General features: G+C 39.1%; 1 protein-coding gene across 1 annotated transcript; it reads left to right on the forward strand.

Moving 5' to 3' along the window:
- Positions 1–2,097: 2,097 nt before the first annotated feature.
- TBC1D7 (TBC1 domain family member 7) lies at positions 2,098–19,921 on the forward strand. The gene is made up of 9 exons (XM_053991789.1): positions 2,098–2,255; positions 3,561–3,760; positions 4,217–4,337; positions 4,998–5,078; positions 7,879–8,066; positions 9,685–9,822; positions 11,424–11,569; positions 18,717–18,846; positions 19,659–19,921. The coding sequence occupies exons 3-9, from the start codon at positions 4,226–4,228 to the stop codon at positions 19,743–19,745; spliced, it is 882 nt and encodes a 293-aa protein (XP_053847764.1). The 5' UTR covers positions 2,098–2,255; positions 3,561–3,760; positions 4,217–4,225; the 3' UTR covers positions 19,746–19,921.

Below are 19,921 nucleotides of genomic sequence, written 5' to 3' on the forward strand. Positions count from 1 at the left end.
TTGCTGTGGATGTGTCACCACATAATAATCGTTGTAGCCAATAGTAGTTCATGCTCAACCTGTGCTTTTAATTTCATTTGTGTTTTGAAAAATCTCAAATTAATTTTTAAAATTCATTTCCCACTGACTTAAATATTTATGTAATATTTACAACTGATCTCACTATAATCTATTATGTTAGAAACAGGCACCATTAAGAAAATCTCTGTGTACAAGAAGCTTTCTATATATGGGGTTTAGAAACTATATTAGGGGAAGGACATTAATTTTATTGTTTTTCAGGACAAGTGTTGATTTTATGCTGTATTTTTATGCAGCTAAATCTTTCAGAACCTGATTTTGTTTAGGCCTTTTTGTTTAGGCTTTTGTTTAGGCCTTTTTAGCAATGGCATACAATTCTGTTACCATTTTGTATCTCCTCTACTATAAATTAGTGCTAAAATAAATTGTGTTAGCTTCAGGCTTCTTCAGAGCACCACTATAGCTATGTAATAAGTCTTGACAAGGCCAGCAATGAATGATTGAAAATTACACGAGATTTAATTTCGGTAGCTGCTTCCTGAACCGTGTGATACTGGTTAGCTCCCAAGACCACCGAACAGCTCTCATCCCGAGACAAGTGCCATCTATTGATAAAAGATGTACTAGAGCTGAGGAAGCCCCAAGTGACCAAAAATGGAACCAGCCTGCCACCTGCTGCTGAGCGGAATTATTTCAAGATTTGCTAGGCCTTGTACTGACCCAACAAAAACCATACTCCTGTGTGAGCTGGGTTTGACAAAAGCCTTGCCCATTCTGCAAGGGTGTGCTTTCTCCATGGCTACTTCGAAAGTGTGGGGCAAGACTTAAAAAATGGGATATTCTGTGCATTTGAAAATAGGCCCCAAAACCTCAGCAGCTGCCTTGTCTTCTCTCTCTGCCACTGGGGAGGCCACAGCTGGAGGGCTGTGCCCAGTTCTGGGACCCTCAATTCAAGAATTGACGCTGAGGTGCTGGAGCAGGTCCAGAGAAAGGCAACGACGCTGGGGAAGGCTCTGGAGCACAAGACCTGTCAGGAGCAGCTGAGGGAGCTGGGCGTGTTGAGCCTGGAGAAAAGGAGGCTCAGGGGGACCTGATCGCTCTCTACAACCGCCTGCAAGGAGGCTGTGGTCGCCTAGGTGGGGGTCAGCCTCCTCTCCCGAATTTCAGGTTGGACATAAGGAAGAATTTCTTCACAGAAAGGGTGTCTAAACATTGGAATGGGCGGCCCAGAGAGGTGGTGGAGTCACTGTCTCTGGAAGTGTTTAAGGGAAGGCTGAACTTGGCACCCTGGTCTAGCTGACAAGGTGGTGTTTGGTCAAAGGTTGGACTCGATGATCTCAAAGGTCTCTTCCAACCTAACTGACTCTGTGATTCCAGCACTTCAAAATCTTGCTGGAGCTGAGGCACTCGATGGCCTCGTTCAAGCTTCTGCTCCTGGAAAGGCACTCCGAGCTGAAAACTCCACTCCCGCCTGCCCCACCCGGTCTTTGCAATCGCACACAGGGGCTGCCAAGGTCCCAGAGATAAACATCACAACAACTACGAAAGTACCCTAACCCCGAATCAAAATCACACTACTAGTTTGATGTGCCCCAGTTTTGGCAACACAGGTTCATTTTTGAGGCTTTCGGCAGCGAGATGTAGGTCCTCTATTTGTTTTGAGGGGCGGGATATTTAGCACCCAGTACTTTGATCACAAGCGCCCGAGTAAATCTCGGTTTTGCGAAATGCAGTTCGCTTCCCAGACGTCTCTCTAAGTAACGCGTCCTTGGAGTCACCGCGAATGGGGGCAAAAGCGCCGAGCACACCCATTATTAGAGCAAACACCGCGGTGCAGCCCTGAGCGCACCCCGCGCCATGCGGGCAGCCGGCTCTGAGGGATGGATGCCCTCTGAGGGCAGAGGGATCGAGCTGCGGGGTGGCGGGGAGAACAGGCGGGGTGCGTGATCAACCGGGTGACCCCGACAGGCTGCGGCACGCCCACAGCACAAACCGCGACCCCCGGCCGCCCCCAGCACGGCCGCCCCCGCGCTCCGCCCGCCGCCGGGGCGGGACGGGCCCGCGCATGCGCCGCACGCGCGCCGCGCTCGGGCCGCGCCCGCCCGCCCGAGGTTCCGGGGGGCGGCGGGGGGAGCCCGGCGTGACCCGAATTCCCGGGGTGCATTGATCCCGTGCCCAAATGTGCCCTTGTTTTCCTCTGGGACTGTGACGGAGGCCGGGAATTGAGTCCCGAGGTACGACCGGGTGGGGGGAGCCTCCGGCAGGGCCTGCGAGGGAAGGGTGCTCGGTCGGGGGTAGAGCGCGGTGGCTCCACTCCCCGGGCCTGTGCGGCGCTGCTGCTGCACCTGGAGTGACACTTAATGATACCGGGAAAGCCACTGGTGAGGTCGAAAACGCTGTAATTGAAGATAGGACGAGTTAATTGCACACTTCTGTACAGCACGCTTCCAATGAGCTGGCTAAGGATTTGTTTTCCCGTTTTCTTTTTCCAGTTTATTGAAGACAGGTGTAAAGACTGGAATACTGGTTATTTGTATAACATGAGAATACAAATCCTAAATTGTGAGGGAGGAAACAAGCTATTTTCTCCTTTTACCACTGAGTAAATAAAATGTACTGCTATTATAGTGCTAGTTTAAAATTATTAAAATAATATTCCTGGCTAATAGGTCCTGCTGTTATTTTTCAAATTACAATTAATACTCCTGTTCCATGTCTCTCCTGTCATTTTTCCACAAGTGGTCTGGGCTAGACGTGTGTTTGGTTTTGTTTGTTTGTTTTTAAGTATTTTTGTAAATAACACTGAACTCAGCTTTTAAAAATTTGAACATGTAAATGAAAATATGAACATTTTCAAAAGTAGTTGAGTATCTATTGCATATGAAGTCTGCTTTTAGACATGGCTGCAATGTAAATAGTGAGCACTCCGATCAGTGGACCCTTAAATGCACCATACATGAATATCACAGTCATTTTCTTAAGGATAGCACAGGACTGGAATGTGTTGAAATTAATATTTATTTATTTTTTCTCTGGTTTTGAAATAATATTTGACCTATCTCAGAAAGCACTAATTCAGACGTTTGCTGGTTTGTGTTTTGTTCTCTGGTCTTGGCCCTGATCCTACAAAGCACTAAAACCAGGCATAATTTGAAACACAAATAGGCGTTCTGGATATACAAATTTAAATGTATGCACTCTATATAATTTGTTAATATCTGTAAGTGCTTTGCCCCTGATGTGTACTTTAGTTCTGCAACAAAAAGAAGAATTTAACTATAAAAGCTTCTCAATGCATCATTCACCTCTCTTTAGTCAAAATAAATTATTTTTCTCAAAGTTTTGCTGCTGTCACTGGACAAGATAAAAGTTAAGATTGTTCTTAGTCCTTGGAGTTAGGAGACAGAACTTTCTCATGTTTGCAAGCCCACAGAGGAGAGAGAATTGATTGATAGAGGGTTGAACTGAATTGAAATGTCATTTACAGTTGTTATGATACACAAAGCACTCGCTGGAATTTACCTTTGTTTCCACTACAGGGATGAGACATTTGTTTGGTTTTAGTGCTGGAATAGCAAGCTCAAGGCTGTGGCTGTTGCAGCAGCTGGTAACAGCATGAACATTTAATTTGTATCTGCAACTTAAGACGAAATTTACACACCCAGCCTTATTCTTCTCTGTCACCCCCGTGCCGCTGAGCCCAACTCTGGCTTGTCCTTGCTTCTGATTACCTTGGCTGGTGAGTAAGAAACCTAATAATTTTACTTATGTGGGCAATAGTTCTACTTGAGTGGGGTTTTCATAGTCAAAATTTTGTCAGACTTGTAACTGTATTTTTTTATGTTGGTTTTGAAGTACAGGGTGTGGCATAAAATACTTAAGTGCTTCTCCCACAATTTTTTAAAAAGCTTTTTGAAATTTAGCATAATTTACTATGTGAATAATTTTTAAAAATCCCTAAATTTTGTTTGTAAAGTTGGTTTCTTTAGACCTTGTTTAGAATAAATTACATTTATAATTGTTTATGCTAGTATGGGACCAAAAATATCTTGGAAGATTTTAATATTCTGTAGGGTTTATTAATACTGTAGAGACATAGGCAGTACATTTATACACTGTGCAAAATTACTTGATCTTAAAGCAATAGGAATGTATTCTTGTAAGTCTTCAGAGGAATTTATTGTTTCTCCATAAGGAATCAGTCATGGCTGATGACTCCCAGAGAAACTTCCGCTCAGTGTATTATGAAAAAGTGGGGTTTCGTGGAGTTGAAGAAAAGAAGTCACTGGAAATTCTGTTAAAGGATGATCGTTTGGGCAAGTTGATTTCCCTATTTGCTCTATTTTTTGGTGATTAGGGACTGGGGAGGGAGTAATCGAAAATGTTTGCCTACTGTGCTTAATACTTATTTATGTTTTGCATCTTTTACCAATAATACTTCAGTTAGTGCTAGCAGACCTTTGATTTTCAAAGACCTGGAAATCTGATTTTTAAAACTATTAAAGATTTGTCAGCTTGCTTGTTTCTTCTTTTTTCCTTCCTTCATTCTCTGTGCCCAAGAAATGGAAAGATTTTTAGGGAAAGCAATTTTAATCTGAGAATGCATCATCTCATGCTGTCAATTCCATCTAACTTCAAGCAATGAAGGTGTTGGTCCCTGAGGAGTGCCAAATCTCTGACAGAACAGAAAGATAAATGTTGTTCCTTTAAAAAAGGCCTTAATTGTTTTGACAGTGACGTGCTTTACAAAATGCCTATAAATTGGTCCAGTTTCCTCCTGATGAAACCTGGAGTAGTTTCACTGTAAGTCAGGCCAACGTGAAAACAGTGAAAGCATTTGTTGATAATATGTGGTGAAATAGGGAATTTCAATCTCCAACTAAAGTTTGTCATACTTAGCTGGGTCAGAGATGCAAACCTATTTATAACCGTATTTAAATTTGTCCTGAATATTTTTTCTTTTCATTTCTTTACAGATATTGAGAAGCTTTGCACATTTAGTCAAAGGTTTCCTCTTCCATCCATGTATCGTATACTGGTGTGGAAAGTGCTCCTAGGTATGAATCATAACATGGAATATAGAATGTAGGAAGGTGCTTTTTTTTTTTTCTTTTCTTTTTTTTTTTTTGTCTTTGAAGAAGTAATGACAGGATTATTCTGTATTACCTTACCTACTGGTATATATTTAGCCTACTTTTGTATATACCTTGGATGCACAATGGCAATTATAAAACAAGTTTTTGAGAACTTTGCTGAAATCTGCCTAGGAGAGTGTGTTTCTGTATTTAACTTCGTAACACTATCCAAGTACATTTATGAAATGGATTTGAAATGTGGATTATAAGCAGTTTTTGGTATCTGATGAGATACTCAGTTGTGCTCCTGAAATAACAGACAATTAAGTTGAAGTAAAGCTGTGATTAATTTTAAACTGTGTGAAACATGGAATACATGTTTATTCTGAAGAGAGGCTTTGCGTTCTGCAGAATACTGGTTTCTTATGGTTTTGCTGCTGGTTTGAATTGTATTTGCCAGTAGATATTGCCAAGAAGATACAAGGCTGAAGACAAGTTAACAGTATCCCCAGAAACTGTAAAAACCATAAATAGATTATATTTTCCTAGAAGTGCACTAGTCAGATGACTAATTCAAAAGTACTAATGACTTTGCACTAACTGGTCAAGTACATTAGTTGACTAGATGCAAGATAATATCCACTTGGAGACAGAAGGGGTTTAAAAAAATCTTAATTTTTAAATTCATTTCTTCCCCCTCAAATTTTTTACCTTTTGAAAGTGGTGGCCACATATTCCTGATTATATGGATTTGTAAGCCTTTTTTTTTGGCAAGGGTAGTAAATTAACAGTGCACAGAAGGGGCAAGATCTAATTACAAAGCTTGAAGTTCTTGGTGTTGAACTTACAGAGTAGTCCTACTTGATAAAAGTCTCTGCCATTAGAAATACTGTTGTACCCTGGGCATTAGTGAAGTGGTCAGCATCCTTTAAAACATTACTAGTGGGAAATACAGCATAGTAGTTTTGGACAAGCAACTCAGTACAGAATCCTTCAGCCATCATTATAATAGCAAAATACATCTCTTTGTGGAATTGTGGCTCACTGCACAACCAGGTCTTGGGCTGTTTTAGATAAAGGATCTGTGAATCATATGATAACACAAAACACCTTCTGAATCAACTGCATGGAAAATTATACTGGTTCTAAAAAGTATTTTATATTTTAAACCCAGAGTCATTCATTTCACAGCATGAAGTTGTTTCAAGGGAGGTTTAGGTTGGATATCAGAGTAAGGCATGGTTTGGCCTTGGAACAGGCTCCCCAGGAAGTGGTCACAGCACCAAGCCTGACAGAATTCAAGGAGTGAACTCTGCTCTCAGGCACATGGTGTGATTTTTTGGAGTGATCTTGTGAAGAGCCAGGAGGGGGACTCAGTGGCCCTTATGGGTCCCTTCAAACTCATGATATTCTGATTTCAAGTATTCGTACTGTCATTTTATGACATGCTTTGGGTTTAGAGACTTTCCTTACGCTGCATTTCAGTTTTAACAGTTGTTAGAAAATATGATATTGAGAATGGCAGTGCAAAATATCACTCCCTAAATGGTCAGAACCACAGCCCAGTCCATTTCTGATGGGGGGTGTTATGTGACCTCTAAATAATGTTAATAATTTAAGAAAAGGAAGGCTGTCCTGTCAACAAAACTCTCTCAGACATGTACCAAGGCTTGCTGATGTCCCAGCTGACACGGTGTGTCAGCAGTACCTCTGTTACCTTCCTGTTCAAGGATGACTCATGCTGGTTTCCAGGCACCCCTCTGTTGTTTCAGCTTCGTTTTGGCTGCCTAATGTTGTCCTCTGTGTTTGAGGAGAGCAGTTGGCAGTATGTACATACAGTTATGATGTTGACTCTCTTTTGACATATTGTGAAAAATGCCTTGCTTTCTTCCAGCTTTTGAAATGCAGACAGGTTTGGAGCTGGAAAAGAAAAGATAATTTTCTGTCTGATGTGCTTGTTCCTCAACTTGGCCATTTCATGGTGTAACACTTGGCAGTATTTTTTTCTTTAAATGAGAGGTAAAAGGAGCAGGTAACTTGTTTCAGCTGACTTTTGAAGAATACTTTGTTCTCATGGGTTTCTACACTGGGAAAAATTCTGCTCTACTAATGATAGGGAAATGGCATTTTTTTGCCTAGGTGTATGTATGTTTTTATTTCTATTGAAGTCTGTGACAGTTTTGTTGTGAAAATCAGTGCATGGCAAGACTCTTGAGTAAGGGGAAGAACTAAGTGAAATGGTAAGTATCTCTTCTGGAGATGCTGTAATTTTCTTTGCCTTTTTACTTAGATACTTTAAAATTTTTTTTTCTCCCAGAAAACTAGAAAAGATATTTGAGTTCTGCTAAGAAAATAGCAAATGTTACTTTATGAGTGGCTATGTGGCATTCTTAAGTTTTAATCTTTAATTGATTCAACTGATTGATTTTGGTTTTTGAATGTCATTTTAGGGAGAATTAATCTCTTGTACAGTGAGTAAAGACTTTTCTGGCAGTAAAGTAATTAATACTGCAGTGAACAGTATCTTTGCATTAGTTAATTGCACGTATATGTTCTCTGTCATCTCAGACAAAGTGTAGAATTTGAGAAAATGAGCAGCTAATGTATATAAAAATCATTCTACTCTGACTTTGTTTTCAAAATAAATGGAAACTGGGCACAAATATGCAACTAGTACTGTACTGAAAACTAGACAGGTATAAAAATTAACAAGTAGGACTCCTCCTTACAAATGTTTATATTTTTTCTTCTAAATTTTTTAATTAAATTTTTTTTTTTTTAGGCATTCTTCCTCCTCACCATGAATCTCACGCTTTGGTGATGAAGTACCGGAAGGAGCAGTACTGGGATATTCACCATGCTCTTCGTGTGATTCGGTTTATTAATGATTCTACCCCACAGGTTGATGTTTTTCTCCGCATACATCAACTGGAATCAGGAAAATTGCCTCGAAACGTAGCTTTTCCATTGGTCAGTGGTGATTTTAATAGTCTTTTAAATACAGTACTTTATTGAACTTGAAACTGTAAATCAGTGAGAAACTGAACTGCAGGTCACCTCACAAATGCTTGTTGATAGACCAAGTAAGGTGAATGGAAAACAGAGAAGTACTAGTATAAAATAAGGAATTTTAGTCAAAGTGCTTTTCTCTTTTCTTTCCCCTAAGTACTTATGTAAGATTTTATGCCTTAAAATCTCTTTTGTGCATTTTTCCTCTAGGTTTCAAGCCTTTTGTATGCCAGGGCACTTCAGTTTCTTTATAGCACTGACATGAAAATGACATCATCTCATTGTAGCTCATAGGTTCTTACGTTCCTGGAACAAGGGTAATTCAGAGCCTGTAGAAGCAGTGATTTAATGCAAGATGCAGCAAATATTTAAATTGTTTGTTTTTAAATCTAGACTTCAGTGTACTGTCCTCCTTTTTTTTTTTAGTCTGAACTGACCTGGGTTTCTGTCAGGTAATGCACATACTTGCTGTTCACAGTGTACACCCATATGGTTAAACAAGGCTGTGTTGTGATGTTAAATTAGTAGTGTGATGATAAAAACAATATGTGGTTCTTTCTTTTTTCCATTAAACAGGAGATGAGGAAAGGAGCCACAGAGCTTTCTAAGTGGATTTCATCCTATAGTTAATTTATGTGTATTCACTCTAGCCCAGCTTAATTTGTAATTTTTCATCTGTAATCACAAATTTTGACATAAGTACTTAAAGAAAAGTTCAAAATAAAAAAAGGTTCAAGTTAATACAGAAAATTCAGTAATATTTAGAATTGGAGGATTACCTGCAACATACTCTTGTCAGAGGAGGGAATGTCTTCATACCCTTACCATTTCCTAGGAATGTGGCCATCCTACCCTGCAAATTTCCAGTAGTGAAATTTCCTTGATCTTCGCATGTGATGCAGTGGGATGAAAATTCCTCCCTTCTAGAGCAGTATTCCCTTCTGAGCAAGTGTTTTGTCAGTGCATCCCAGACCTGTTCTCAGGACTGCGGTGAGGTTTTCATAGCAATGGTGTTTAACGGAGCCTCAGTCATTAGTCCTGTAACTCAGGTTTGTTTGGCTGCTGCAGAAAGCATTTGTTCTCTTTTCAGTGCAGTTACTGTCCCCTTAAACTTATGAGAGGTTACTCTTGATGGTAATGCAGGTGTTTTATTGTAGAGGCAGAGGGAGATAAAGAGATGTCAGATTGATCTAAGTATTTCGAAATGTTTGAGTAACAAACAGAAGTCTGCTGAGTGTTTTGTGCATCTGAATGCAGAGAGTTCAAGTAAGGATATGTGTGTATTGGAGCAGTCTGTGTGGCAGAGATGTAATCCCAGTAGTATTTAGGACTCTTTATACACTGAAGCATGTTTTGGTTTTAAAAGCAAGAAAAGTCTTACTTGCTCTGTTTTAATAGTTATCTGTCATCATCGTGCAGCTGCTGCCCGATGTCTTGTTTAGGAATGTCAGAACAGCTTTTTGTGTATGTTGATTCCTGTTTTTTCCCCCAAATAGCAGAGAAAAGGAATATAAGAATAATTTAAATCAGAATAGTCCAATACTTCTCCGTAGATCACTTTTTTCGCTTTGTTTTTCAGGAACCTGAAGATGAAGTATTTCTTGCTATTGCTAAAGCAATGGAGGAAATGGTAGAGGATCCTATAGAATGCTATTGGCTTGTCAGTTGCTTTGTGAATCAGCTGAACAGCAAGCACAAAGATTCATTACAACAGCTGGTAAGGAAAAGGAATTTTTTTTCTTCTTTTTGCAAGGAGAAGCATTCATGGAAAGCATTAATACAGGGAGACAACTGGAGAATCAGAAGTGACACCCTTGGATTCTGTTCCACCAGCTATTTTGAGACTAGGGGAGGAGTGCTTTTTGCATTGCGATTGTGCTGCCCTGTCTAATGTAACGTTAGAAATAGTTTTTGTTTGTGACGTGGAAATTTTCAATTACCTTTTTTGTCTAAAGGTTACATTGTATCCAGTTGAATGATATATCTCACAGATTGGTCACTTAAGAATTTTCTTTAAACAATTAAAATGTCAAAAGTGAAGAACATCTTGATGTACGTCTGCTACTTTCTAGGCTGCATCTCTGGCATTCATATGCTGCTCATTGGATGATAGACAAAGCACAGTTTTGCTTTGTAAATGGAGCAGAGTACTCTGTCTTCAGAAAAACAGTATGTTGCAAATCAAATTATAATAAAAAGTGGGGTAGATTTTTGCAGCACTGACAATTTAAATGCTGTCATAGTATATTCATTTTGAATTTCTGCCTTACTGATTTATAAAATTGAAGTTTGATTTTAATGTGTACTTATCAAAGTTATAAAAGTTCTTGTAATTCATCAAATAGCCCTAACAGATAAGGAGCTTTTAGTTTACAATATCCTAAAAAGTAAAAATATCGAGTACATGAGCACCAGCAATTGTTGAATAGAAATTTGCTGTGGAGAATTATCCCTGCCCTTGTTAGTAATTTTGGAACTAAGAAATAATTTTAAAACCTACCTCCTGTTTCAGTGGATGATACATTCAACTATACCAGTTGAAAGGAGAAAGGAATATTTTTAAAGTGTGTGTTTGTATGATGTGACATAAAGAGTGCCAAGTGTCTCCCTCCCTAATTTTTTTTTTGTTACACAATCAATGTGCCAAGACTCAGTAGGTGAGAATTTTGGCAAAGGAAGTGCCTTTGACAGTTGAGGTCCTTAACAATTTGCCTAACTATGACAAAGCATAAAGGTAGTCAAGAATTTATGAAAATAGGTACTGTGTTATATTAAAATTTAAACAAGATGAGAAAATTATCCACATGTTTGTGCCTTAAATATTTCGGGTTTTAAACAATAAATCAATGTCCAGCTTTTAATGGGTTGCACAGGGATTTGCTTACAGAATTGATTTTTTGGGTTTTGCTGCATGATGTGTAGGTAGTTTTTGATGTGTGCTGAGGCTATTAGGTTTGAGGCGAATGAAACTCAATTTTACTTGTGAAGGTAGCAGTAATTAGCGCATGCTTAATCTCTGCATTGCTTGAAGCTCTGAAGCACGACCTTGCACTAGGGAGTACTGCATATATTGGAAGTTCTGGTAGTGGTCAGCAATTTCAGGAAGCTGAGGTTGTTTCTTTGGTTAAGTACATAATTAGTTAATTGCAAAGGTCAGTAACGCCTGTATTTTGGAACAACTAAAACAATGAAGGTACATTATTTTAATATGTTACATTACTCCAGTTTAATTGTTAAGACAGTGCTTGTCTTACTGTGTGCATTAACTATGAAGGTATTCTGATGTGAGTTACCTAAAATTTTCTAATTCTTTCACAGCCAAAAATTCTGGAGCAGTATTTGAACATTGAAGATAACAGACTACTGACGCATCTGAAGACATGTGCTGCAATGAGCAAACTCCCCTACGATCTTTGGTTTAAAAAGTGTTTTGCAGGATGTTTACCTGAGTCCAGTTTACAGAGGCAAGTTCTTTTTCTTTTCTTTCTGTTTGTAACTACATAGTAATTTCAGCTTTCTAGCTGAAATTGTCATCACTAGCAGGCAAAGAGCTTTCCATACTTTATCTGTAAGATTATGGTGTTAGCTTTATTGCTAACTTGGAAATGATAAAATTGGATTTAATCCCCCTTCTTACTGATGCTAGATAATCAATCTCTGTGTGATCTTTTCACCCACGGAAAATAAAAAGAATGGAGCTAAGTATACCAGCTGATCCTGTAGGACACTTACTGCCTCCTAGGATACAGAACTCCAAACCCTATGTCTGTGTTACGTAGCTGAATGGTAGTCAGTTTTTGGGCTTTTTGACAAAAATCTGGACTTAGGGAGTGACTGTAATATTGTATTAGTGTTAGATGAAAAAGATTTTGGGAATGTGTGTGGGTTTTGGCTGGGATAGAGTTAGATTTCTTCAGAGTAACTGGTATAGGGCTGTGTTTTGGAACACAGGGATGTTTTAGTTCCTGCAGAGCAATTCTTACACAGCATCATTCTGCTCCTCACCAGCGAGGAGGCTGGGGGTGCACAAGAATATGGCTGGGAGGGGACACAGTCAGGACAGCTAACTCCATCCAACCCTAGGGATATCCCATTCCATGTGGAGTCATGCTCAGCAATTAAGCTGAGGGGGAGGTTGGCCAGTAGGAGCATTTGCCTGGGGACTTGCTGGCCATTGGTCGGGGTAGTGGGCAACTATTCTCAGTTGCATCACTTGTCTCAGGTTTTATTTTCCTCTCTTTGTTATGTTTTTCTTCTCTTCCTTACAGTTTTTTTGGAAATTATTACTTCTTTTTAATTATGAAACTTCTTTTCTCCACCCACAAATTTGTTTCTTACTTCTACCCTTCCAATTTTTCCCCCTATCCCACAGGTGGAGGTAGTAAATGAGTGGCTGTCTGCTGCTCAGTTGCTGGCTGGGCTTAACCATGGGCTTAAACAAGTGTTTATTATAAAAAGTACTAGGGCAAGTTGAATTTTACAAAGTTAATGAAATTGTGGATTATATCAGGATTCTACAGTTACAAATAGGTTGTTGAGCTTTTAAAAGGGAAAAATTCTTGTGCATGACACTTCACTGAAGGGCTTTTGAAATGAAGCTTGTATGATTTCCCTAATTCTGCTGCCTGAGAACTCTGAGAAAGCAGGAAATTCAAGCTTAATGTAGAGAAACATCTTTCTGCATTAATAAGAGTTGCTGATAGTTGAACAGGATGTGGCATAAAGAAAACAATGGTGTCATTTTCAGCTGTGTGAAAACTTTGAGAAGTAACAATGTTCAAGAGAAACTTTACTTAATCACAGGACTTCAATGGCTAGAATAGGAGCACAGTGTGAAAACAGTGCTTTGTAAATTGCTTTCTAGAAAATGCTTTTATGGTGGTAAAGTTGGTAATAATCTGAATAGTGGATGCAGTGTTTGTTTATCTGGGACTTCATGTTCCATGGAGGAAAGTGGAAAATGGCTGTTTTAAAAAATTGTTCTATTTGCTTTTACAAGAATAAGATTATTTTAGGGAACAAGCTGTAAGATTAGAAATCATGCTCTCTGCTCTTGTTGGACCATGGTCTTTGAGATTCTATAGGTTTTTTTATTGCCAAGGATTATGTTTGAGAGAAACATACATTTTGTGAAGGATTGAGACCTTTAGGTTCAACAAGGTTATTGTTATATGGGAAGTTCTTCTCATGAAGCACCTATAAGGCTACAAAATATTCTTGTCTGCTTACTAATTGTCTATGATCTGGTGGTTGAAAGTTTTTACTACTTCTGTGACTGCAGAAATTATGTAAGCATGCATAGTATAGGATGTTTGTTACAGTTTAGAGCTTAGAGCTCATGTGATTCAATTTTGCTACTGGATCTTATTGCTGGGACAAGAGCTGAGGGAGGAATTTGTATCAGAGCAGATTTGCTCTTGGAAGATGAAGGGGTTTTTTTTAAATTTCTGTTGAAAATTGAAACTTAAATAGAGCTTTGTCATTCTGATGGTGTAATAGGAAAAATCTAGATGAAAAATTTTGATTTCATACTTCATCGTGCAAGAATATTTGACTTCAAATGTCTACCATTTTGAATTAGTTTTATTTACATGAAATATTTTGTCTAGTCAGTATGCATCTTTAACATTTCCATATGCTGTTTTATCTTACTGAAATAGAATATTTTGATTACCTGAATTTTTTTAATACTTTTTTTCCCCTGGAAAAGGTCAAAAAACTGGCTTTTTGTATCACTCTGGAATAAAAACAAATTTCAGTGTTGGTACTTCTGATGGCAGAACAATCCCTTTTCCCAACAGTTCTTGTGGGAACATGATGAAAGTGCACTTTTTCTTGGCAGCTTAGGTTTGTGAATTATTCAGTTGTAATCATAATGGCCTTACTCGCTGAGGAAATAACATACTTCATGGGTGGTATGTGACAGATGAACTTAATTAATGCTTGGAGATTCAGTTTGGATTAGGATCTAGAAGCCCCAGTGCTTATCTGAAATGCATCCAAATGTCAGTGTTGAAACTGCTGAGGTTTGAAGGTCTCCAGTTCTCCTGTGAATTTTACTTACTTTCTTGTCAAGTGAGAGATTATCTGAACACAGTCTTTTATGATTTATTTTCACTTATGATTTAGCACTGAATTTCTTACAGAGGCTGCTTGCTTTCTATGAACTGTAGTCTTCTCTGTCAAGCAGATAAATCTAAAATTCATGGGTTTGTTTGTTTGTTTGGTTTTTTTCTAAGGTGTACAAGACTTGTATGTGCTGTGCGGAAATTTTACTTGATAATGGTGAGGTGAAGTTGCACAATACCAGTACCTGACAGGCATTGGCACTTGGTATAAATACTGGTTTATAGCACACTTCAAGTTACACCATAGGTAAAATTTATGCATCAGTTTAATTTAAGTGGGCTTGGAAAATACATACGGACAGGTTTCACATGGAAACTTTTGCTTTGAGCCTATGCAGTGTCTAATACACTTGGCATATTATGTGATGAGCTTCTTAACAAACTTCTTAAAGATGGCACATTGGTAAAAGGGAGGAGCAAACCATTCCAAAGACTCTCTATCCCACCTGGAATATAGACAGGATGCTTTCTGGGATATGAACCAGCCTGTAGCAGAGGTTTGAGAGGCGCAGAAAGGTGTGCTTCTCTCTGAGACAGGGAGAGAACTGGATCACATCTTTATTTTCATACTCATTGCCTTGTTTGTTTGATTTGTGCAGCAGCATATCTGCTCATCTGTTTGGTAAGCCCATGTGTGGAAAGCTTTCCAGTGGTGGTGTGATGGCCCTCAGCTGGAGATCCCTGCTCTTAAACCTTGGGATCCTGTTTGTGGCTTCAGCTCTACAGGCAAAATGGCACTTTGGCTTCCAGTTTAATCTGGCACTGTCAGCCCAGATGATCCAGCAGAAGCAGTGCAGCTTTGCAGTTGTAATTGTGAAGGAGCCAGGTGTTTTTTGTGGCCTAATGATGCCACTCATGTATCAGGCTGCTGCCTAATGTTGTTTGTACTCTGCACCGAAGGCTTGGCAATGGCTGGCTGATGTTAGGTTATTAGTCTCGGTAACTTGCTAGTGGCAAAGTATTTGGTCATTCTCCTGAAATCTTACGACTTTTAAACTGGCACTACCTCATGTATTAATATAATTCTGTAGTTTTACATCTGTGATCTCCATACCCTGCATAAATTATATTTAGTTGTAAAAATGTAAGTCATTTGTTAATAGAAACAACAGATATATGGAAAATGCCTTAATTTTACTGTGGAGCAGGAGGGCATAAGAATGTGCATGTGGGCTGTTACTACAGAGAAACTTAATTCAGTTTGCTTTTGTCTCACTGAGGTGCTTCTCAGGTTTGCAAATGAATGGGCACAAGATCATGATAGATTAGGGTGAGATTTGTGTGAGCTTTGTGTCCCTCCATGCCCAGTTACCTCTGGAAGGACACCCAGAAGTGCAGACAGAGGAGAAGCATTTGTTCTTTTTAGATACCTCTTGCCTGGATGGCTGGAGGACCAGAGCCAGGAAATAAGGTTGAGTGTCTATATCCTGCAGCATGGAGAAAAACTGTGAGGTTAATGATAGTACATCAGAAAAAGAGAGAGCAGCAGTGCTGGGATGCCTCTTGTGTATTACTGCACTGTAGTGGTGCAGGAACTTCAGAGAGTGCCTGGAGAATGGCATCCCTTCACACACAGGTGCACACAGAGTGTCGTATCTTGTCTATAGAAGAGGCTCAGTGAAAAGTAAATGGTTTCATTTGCATAATCCCTGGCATGCTCTTTGCCTTTATAGCTTCCCATTTCTTTTTATTTTTCCTTATGGTTGTCAATACTGCTTTGCTCTTCAAGAAACACCTGCAAAAATGTTCCTGTGGTTAATTGAACAGTTATATTTTACAGAGGATGATAGTCACACAAAATATAGTGAATTTCATTTCAGCATATGTTATTTCTTTTTCTGCATTCCTGTGTAGGGCTGTAGGCACAGTTTCATGATGTTTCTCTTGTACTTTCCCCCTCTCCAGCAGTATCAAAGAACAGGTAAAAAGTTGCAGTAAAGTTGACCTTACATGATTGCTACTAAAAAAATGAAAGCAGGACACCTGTATATACACAATGTATAAAGACTGCTGTATTAGAAGAGGATCAGAAAATGTATTTCATTGAAACTGCTCTGTTTTTTTTTCTACTTTTGACATTTTATGTTGTTGTTCCTGGCTCTGCTGGTACAGACAAGGTGCTGACTGTTCATCAAAGTGTTGCACAGTCATTCCCAATTAGTGTCACTGGTGGAGATGCCCTGAGAGTAACAATAGCTGTAAATATTAAAGGAAAAATATTGCAGCAGACACAGCTGGTTGGTTAGTGCTGACATCTCATTCAGTTTTCTGTGCACCATCTTCCAAAATTTGTTAAGACACTGGTAATTTAGATACTGCATCTGTTTTGCCATTGTTAAAACATTTGTTCTGGAATCAGACTAAATAATGCAGGAAGACAATAAAATGTTTTCTGAGCATGTAGCCTAATGTAATTATGGAGACTGAAGTCAGAAGAATTGGAAGCAAAATAATGAAGGAAGATAGGGTATTTTATAAAAGGATTAGTAAGTTTGTTTTCAAATTAACATAAGCTTTAATATGAACTTTAAAAATTCTTTCCTGTTTTTGAGATCTTCTACTCTCTGTAATTGTCACTCGTAATTACAGTTCTGATGCACGTGGAACACACGGGGAAGTTTTTCTTGTCTTCTGAACAGATGTGTTTGTGTAGGAAAATGCTGTAGAGGTAAACAGGGGTGACCTCTACAGTGTGGAACAGAGAGCTGTTGTCTCAGTGCTCTCATATCCTTGTTTAAAGCTTCCTAGACCTGACTTCAACAGCAATGTAATATTTGCAGTGATCATTTGTCCTGGAATGCTTGAACCACAAATGAAGCAGTAAGATTTTGATCTTGGATTGTGTGTTTTTCCTGTCCCTGTGGGGATTATACTAATTGTTTAATCATAGCAAGACAGGGAATTAAAACTAAATTGCAAAGGGGAAATAAATTGGCTGTGCTTTTTCATTTCCTCTTATCTGTCTGTGTGGGATTTTTGTTTCCTTCTACTTTCAGAATAGTCCTGAGGATCTACACATTTGTTTTTCTACTTTCTTTGTTATAAGTTAAAATCTAGTTCTGTGTTTGAATTTGTGCCTGTTGCCTCAGATCCCTTCACCTGGCATGATTGGAAAGTGCCTGGCTCCACCCTTTTTGTGCTCTCCCTACATGGATGAGATTCCCCAGATCTCTCTCTTCTCCAGGCTGAGTAGTCCAAGCTCTCTCACCTTTCCTCTCCCTTCATCACCTTAATTGCTCTTGGCTGGGCTTTCCCCTCTTAATTCCTTCTGTAAAAGTGTGAACCTGTGCTTCAGTTCAGCTGTCAAAGTTCATGTCATGCCTGCGTTGTGCTCTCCTGGCTCTCTGGGCTGAAAGGAAAATTCTTCTGAGAGAGGTCATACAAAAATTGAGTTGTCCGTGGAAGGAGTATACCCATAGATCCACATTTGTAGATGGGCTGCAGAAGATATTTTTCAGTTGGTGCTACTATATTCAGAAATTATGGAGGGTAGTGTGTGATCTTTGTTCCTCCATGTTTTTATTTGGAAGGAGAAATACTTTGAAGAAGTGCCCAGAAGGAGCAAGAACTGTAATCCTCAGAAACTCTTTCTGACATAGCTCTTAAAATTCAGGAACTAAAAATAATGTGAGCCCTAAAAGCTGTCATCTGACAGATGGTTTCACACTGTTTTGTCTAATCTTTTATCCTGAGTCTCTTGAGCTGGGCCTGAGAGAGAGCTGCTGGATAAAGGATGATTTCAAATTGTTGCAGGCTAATAGTAGGTTTTGGTAGTGATGATCCATTTTAATTTTCATCCAAGTTCTATTGCTGAAGCCTTTGGACACCTGCCCAAGGAGGTCCAGGTATGATTTCACACGAGAGGTAGGAGTGCCTAGGTATTTCTGAGAGTGTCTGTGCACAGTGGGATGGATTGGAAGACTTAGTAGTTGTTCCTTGTGCCTAATTTAAACATCACGGACTATATCCTGCTGATCATATTTGTATCTCATACAGCAATGACCTGCTTGTGATGTAGTTGTTCAATATTACATCTCTTTGAATTTTTAGCAGCCTAGCTGATTGAAGAGTATCTTTATTAGGCATGCTAATGGAGTTAGTTTATTTTTTTTGTTGCACTTGGAAAAATTCTCATCTTTACCACACGCTCTGGTAGCTGTGTAGTCCAGTAGAGTAGTTGTTACAGTCCAGACTATTAAGCCAAGATTTGCTTTTTGTACTTGAGCTTGTAAACAGTTGAATTTTTAAACAGCAACACACCATATCAGCACATTCCAATTACTGCTTGCTATCCCTCTGCTCTGTACAGATTGAGGAGTTGATAAAATGTTGTCTATTTATCCTGACCCGAATAATTAAATACATTGCTGTTGTTCAGAAAAATATTCTGCATAGAGATGATTGTACAAAGGCTGTTCTAGCAGAGAAATAAGCAGATAAACATTGCAATAATGTTTAGTGATTCCTTTTCACTTTCTTGTAGAGTCTGGGACAAAGTTATAAGTGGATCCTGCAAGATTCTTGTGTTTGTTGCTGTGGAGATATTATTAACATTTAAAATGAAGATAATAGCACTGAATTCTGCAGAAAAGATCACACAGTTTTTGGAAAATGTAAGTACTCTAATTATGCTTTGCATTACCTTTTATAGCTTATAACTGTTTCAGCCTGAATTGCTTGCCTGCTGCAGATGTACCAAAAGATATTATTACATTACTGAGAACAGTGTAGCAGTACCAAGGTGAAGGGAGTATGCTCAGCATTGAGAATAACAACTTTTTCTATCAAGAGCTAAGGCTTCCATAGAATTAAGTGATTTTTAGGCTTGGGGAATGTATTATCTATGTACAGAATTAACATTTGTGATACAAAAGGACTTTTCTGTGAAAGTAAGTGCAGATCAGGTTAGGTTAATTTTTCTGGAGGCTTCTTAGAAGGGTTGGTTTCTGGCACCTTTTTCTTGCGTCTTGCCTGAGCGCAGATTTGTAGACTCAATGTGTGTTTTCTGTTGATGTGAGGATGGGATCATGAACCTGACCCTGAACCTTCCTGACCCTGAATAGTAATGAGGTGTCTCAGCAGGGCTGTAGGGTCCCAGTGTAACCCAGGTGAGTTATATGAGATACAGCTGTGGTCATGGATAGGCAGTGTGAGTCATGCCTGGTGTCAGGGATGTGTGAAGTGTGAGGTGCCTGGCTGCTTACCAGCATTTTAGAAATAAAAACTTTTTGTCCAAAACCTGGATGTAATATGGTGTGTGCAGGACAGAGGGATGGTGGGATGAGGACAGGGAGATGGGATTCTACTTTTGTTTTCTTTTTTAATAAAGAGATAAAATCTGAACTGGAAATTTAAAACCTTTATTTTAAACAAAACAGTCTGAATGGAGTGCTTTGACCAGGCACTTTGCCCCAATCTTTTGCAGATTCCTCAGGACAACACCGACGCCATTGTCAGCAAAGCTGTGGATCTGTGGCGCATGCACTGTGGGACTCCAGCACATTCAGTCTGAGAAGTCTCTTGGCTTGTGACAGCTTGGAAAAAAACCTAACTTTTGAAAAGACATTTTACCATCCTTTCCCCATCCTAGTGTGATGTTCTTCATTAACTCTTTTGTGTAAAGATGCTGTTAAAGCATAGTGACCAATACGTAAATATTTTTCAATAAATACAGAGGAAATGAAGATA

This window comes from Vidua macroura, chromosome 1, assembly GCF_024509145.1.
Source record: "Vidua macroura isolate BioBank_ID:100142 chromosome 1, ASM2450914v1, whole genome shotgun sequence".
NCBI lineage: Eukaryota > Metazoa > Chordata > Aves > Passeriformes > Viduidae > Vidua > Vidua macroura.

Excerpts from the sequence above, each read along its gene's own strand:
- TBC1D7 (XM_053991789.1), top strand. The coding sequence starts at position 4,226 with ATGGCTGATGACTCCCAGAGAAACTTCCGCTCAGTGTATTATGAAAAA. Across the intron at positions 4,338-4,997 it reads GTTAAAGGATGATCGTTTGG|ATATTGAGAAGCTTTGCACA; the intron begins GCAAGTTGATTT and ends ATTTCTTTACAG. Across the intron at positions 11,570-18,716 it reads CCTGAGTCCAGTTTACAGAG|AGTCTGGGACAAAGTTATAA; the intron begins GCAAGTTCTTTT and ends ACTTTCTTGTAG.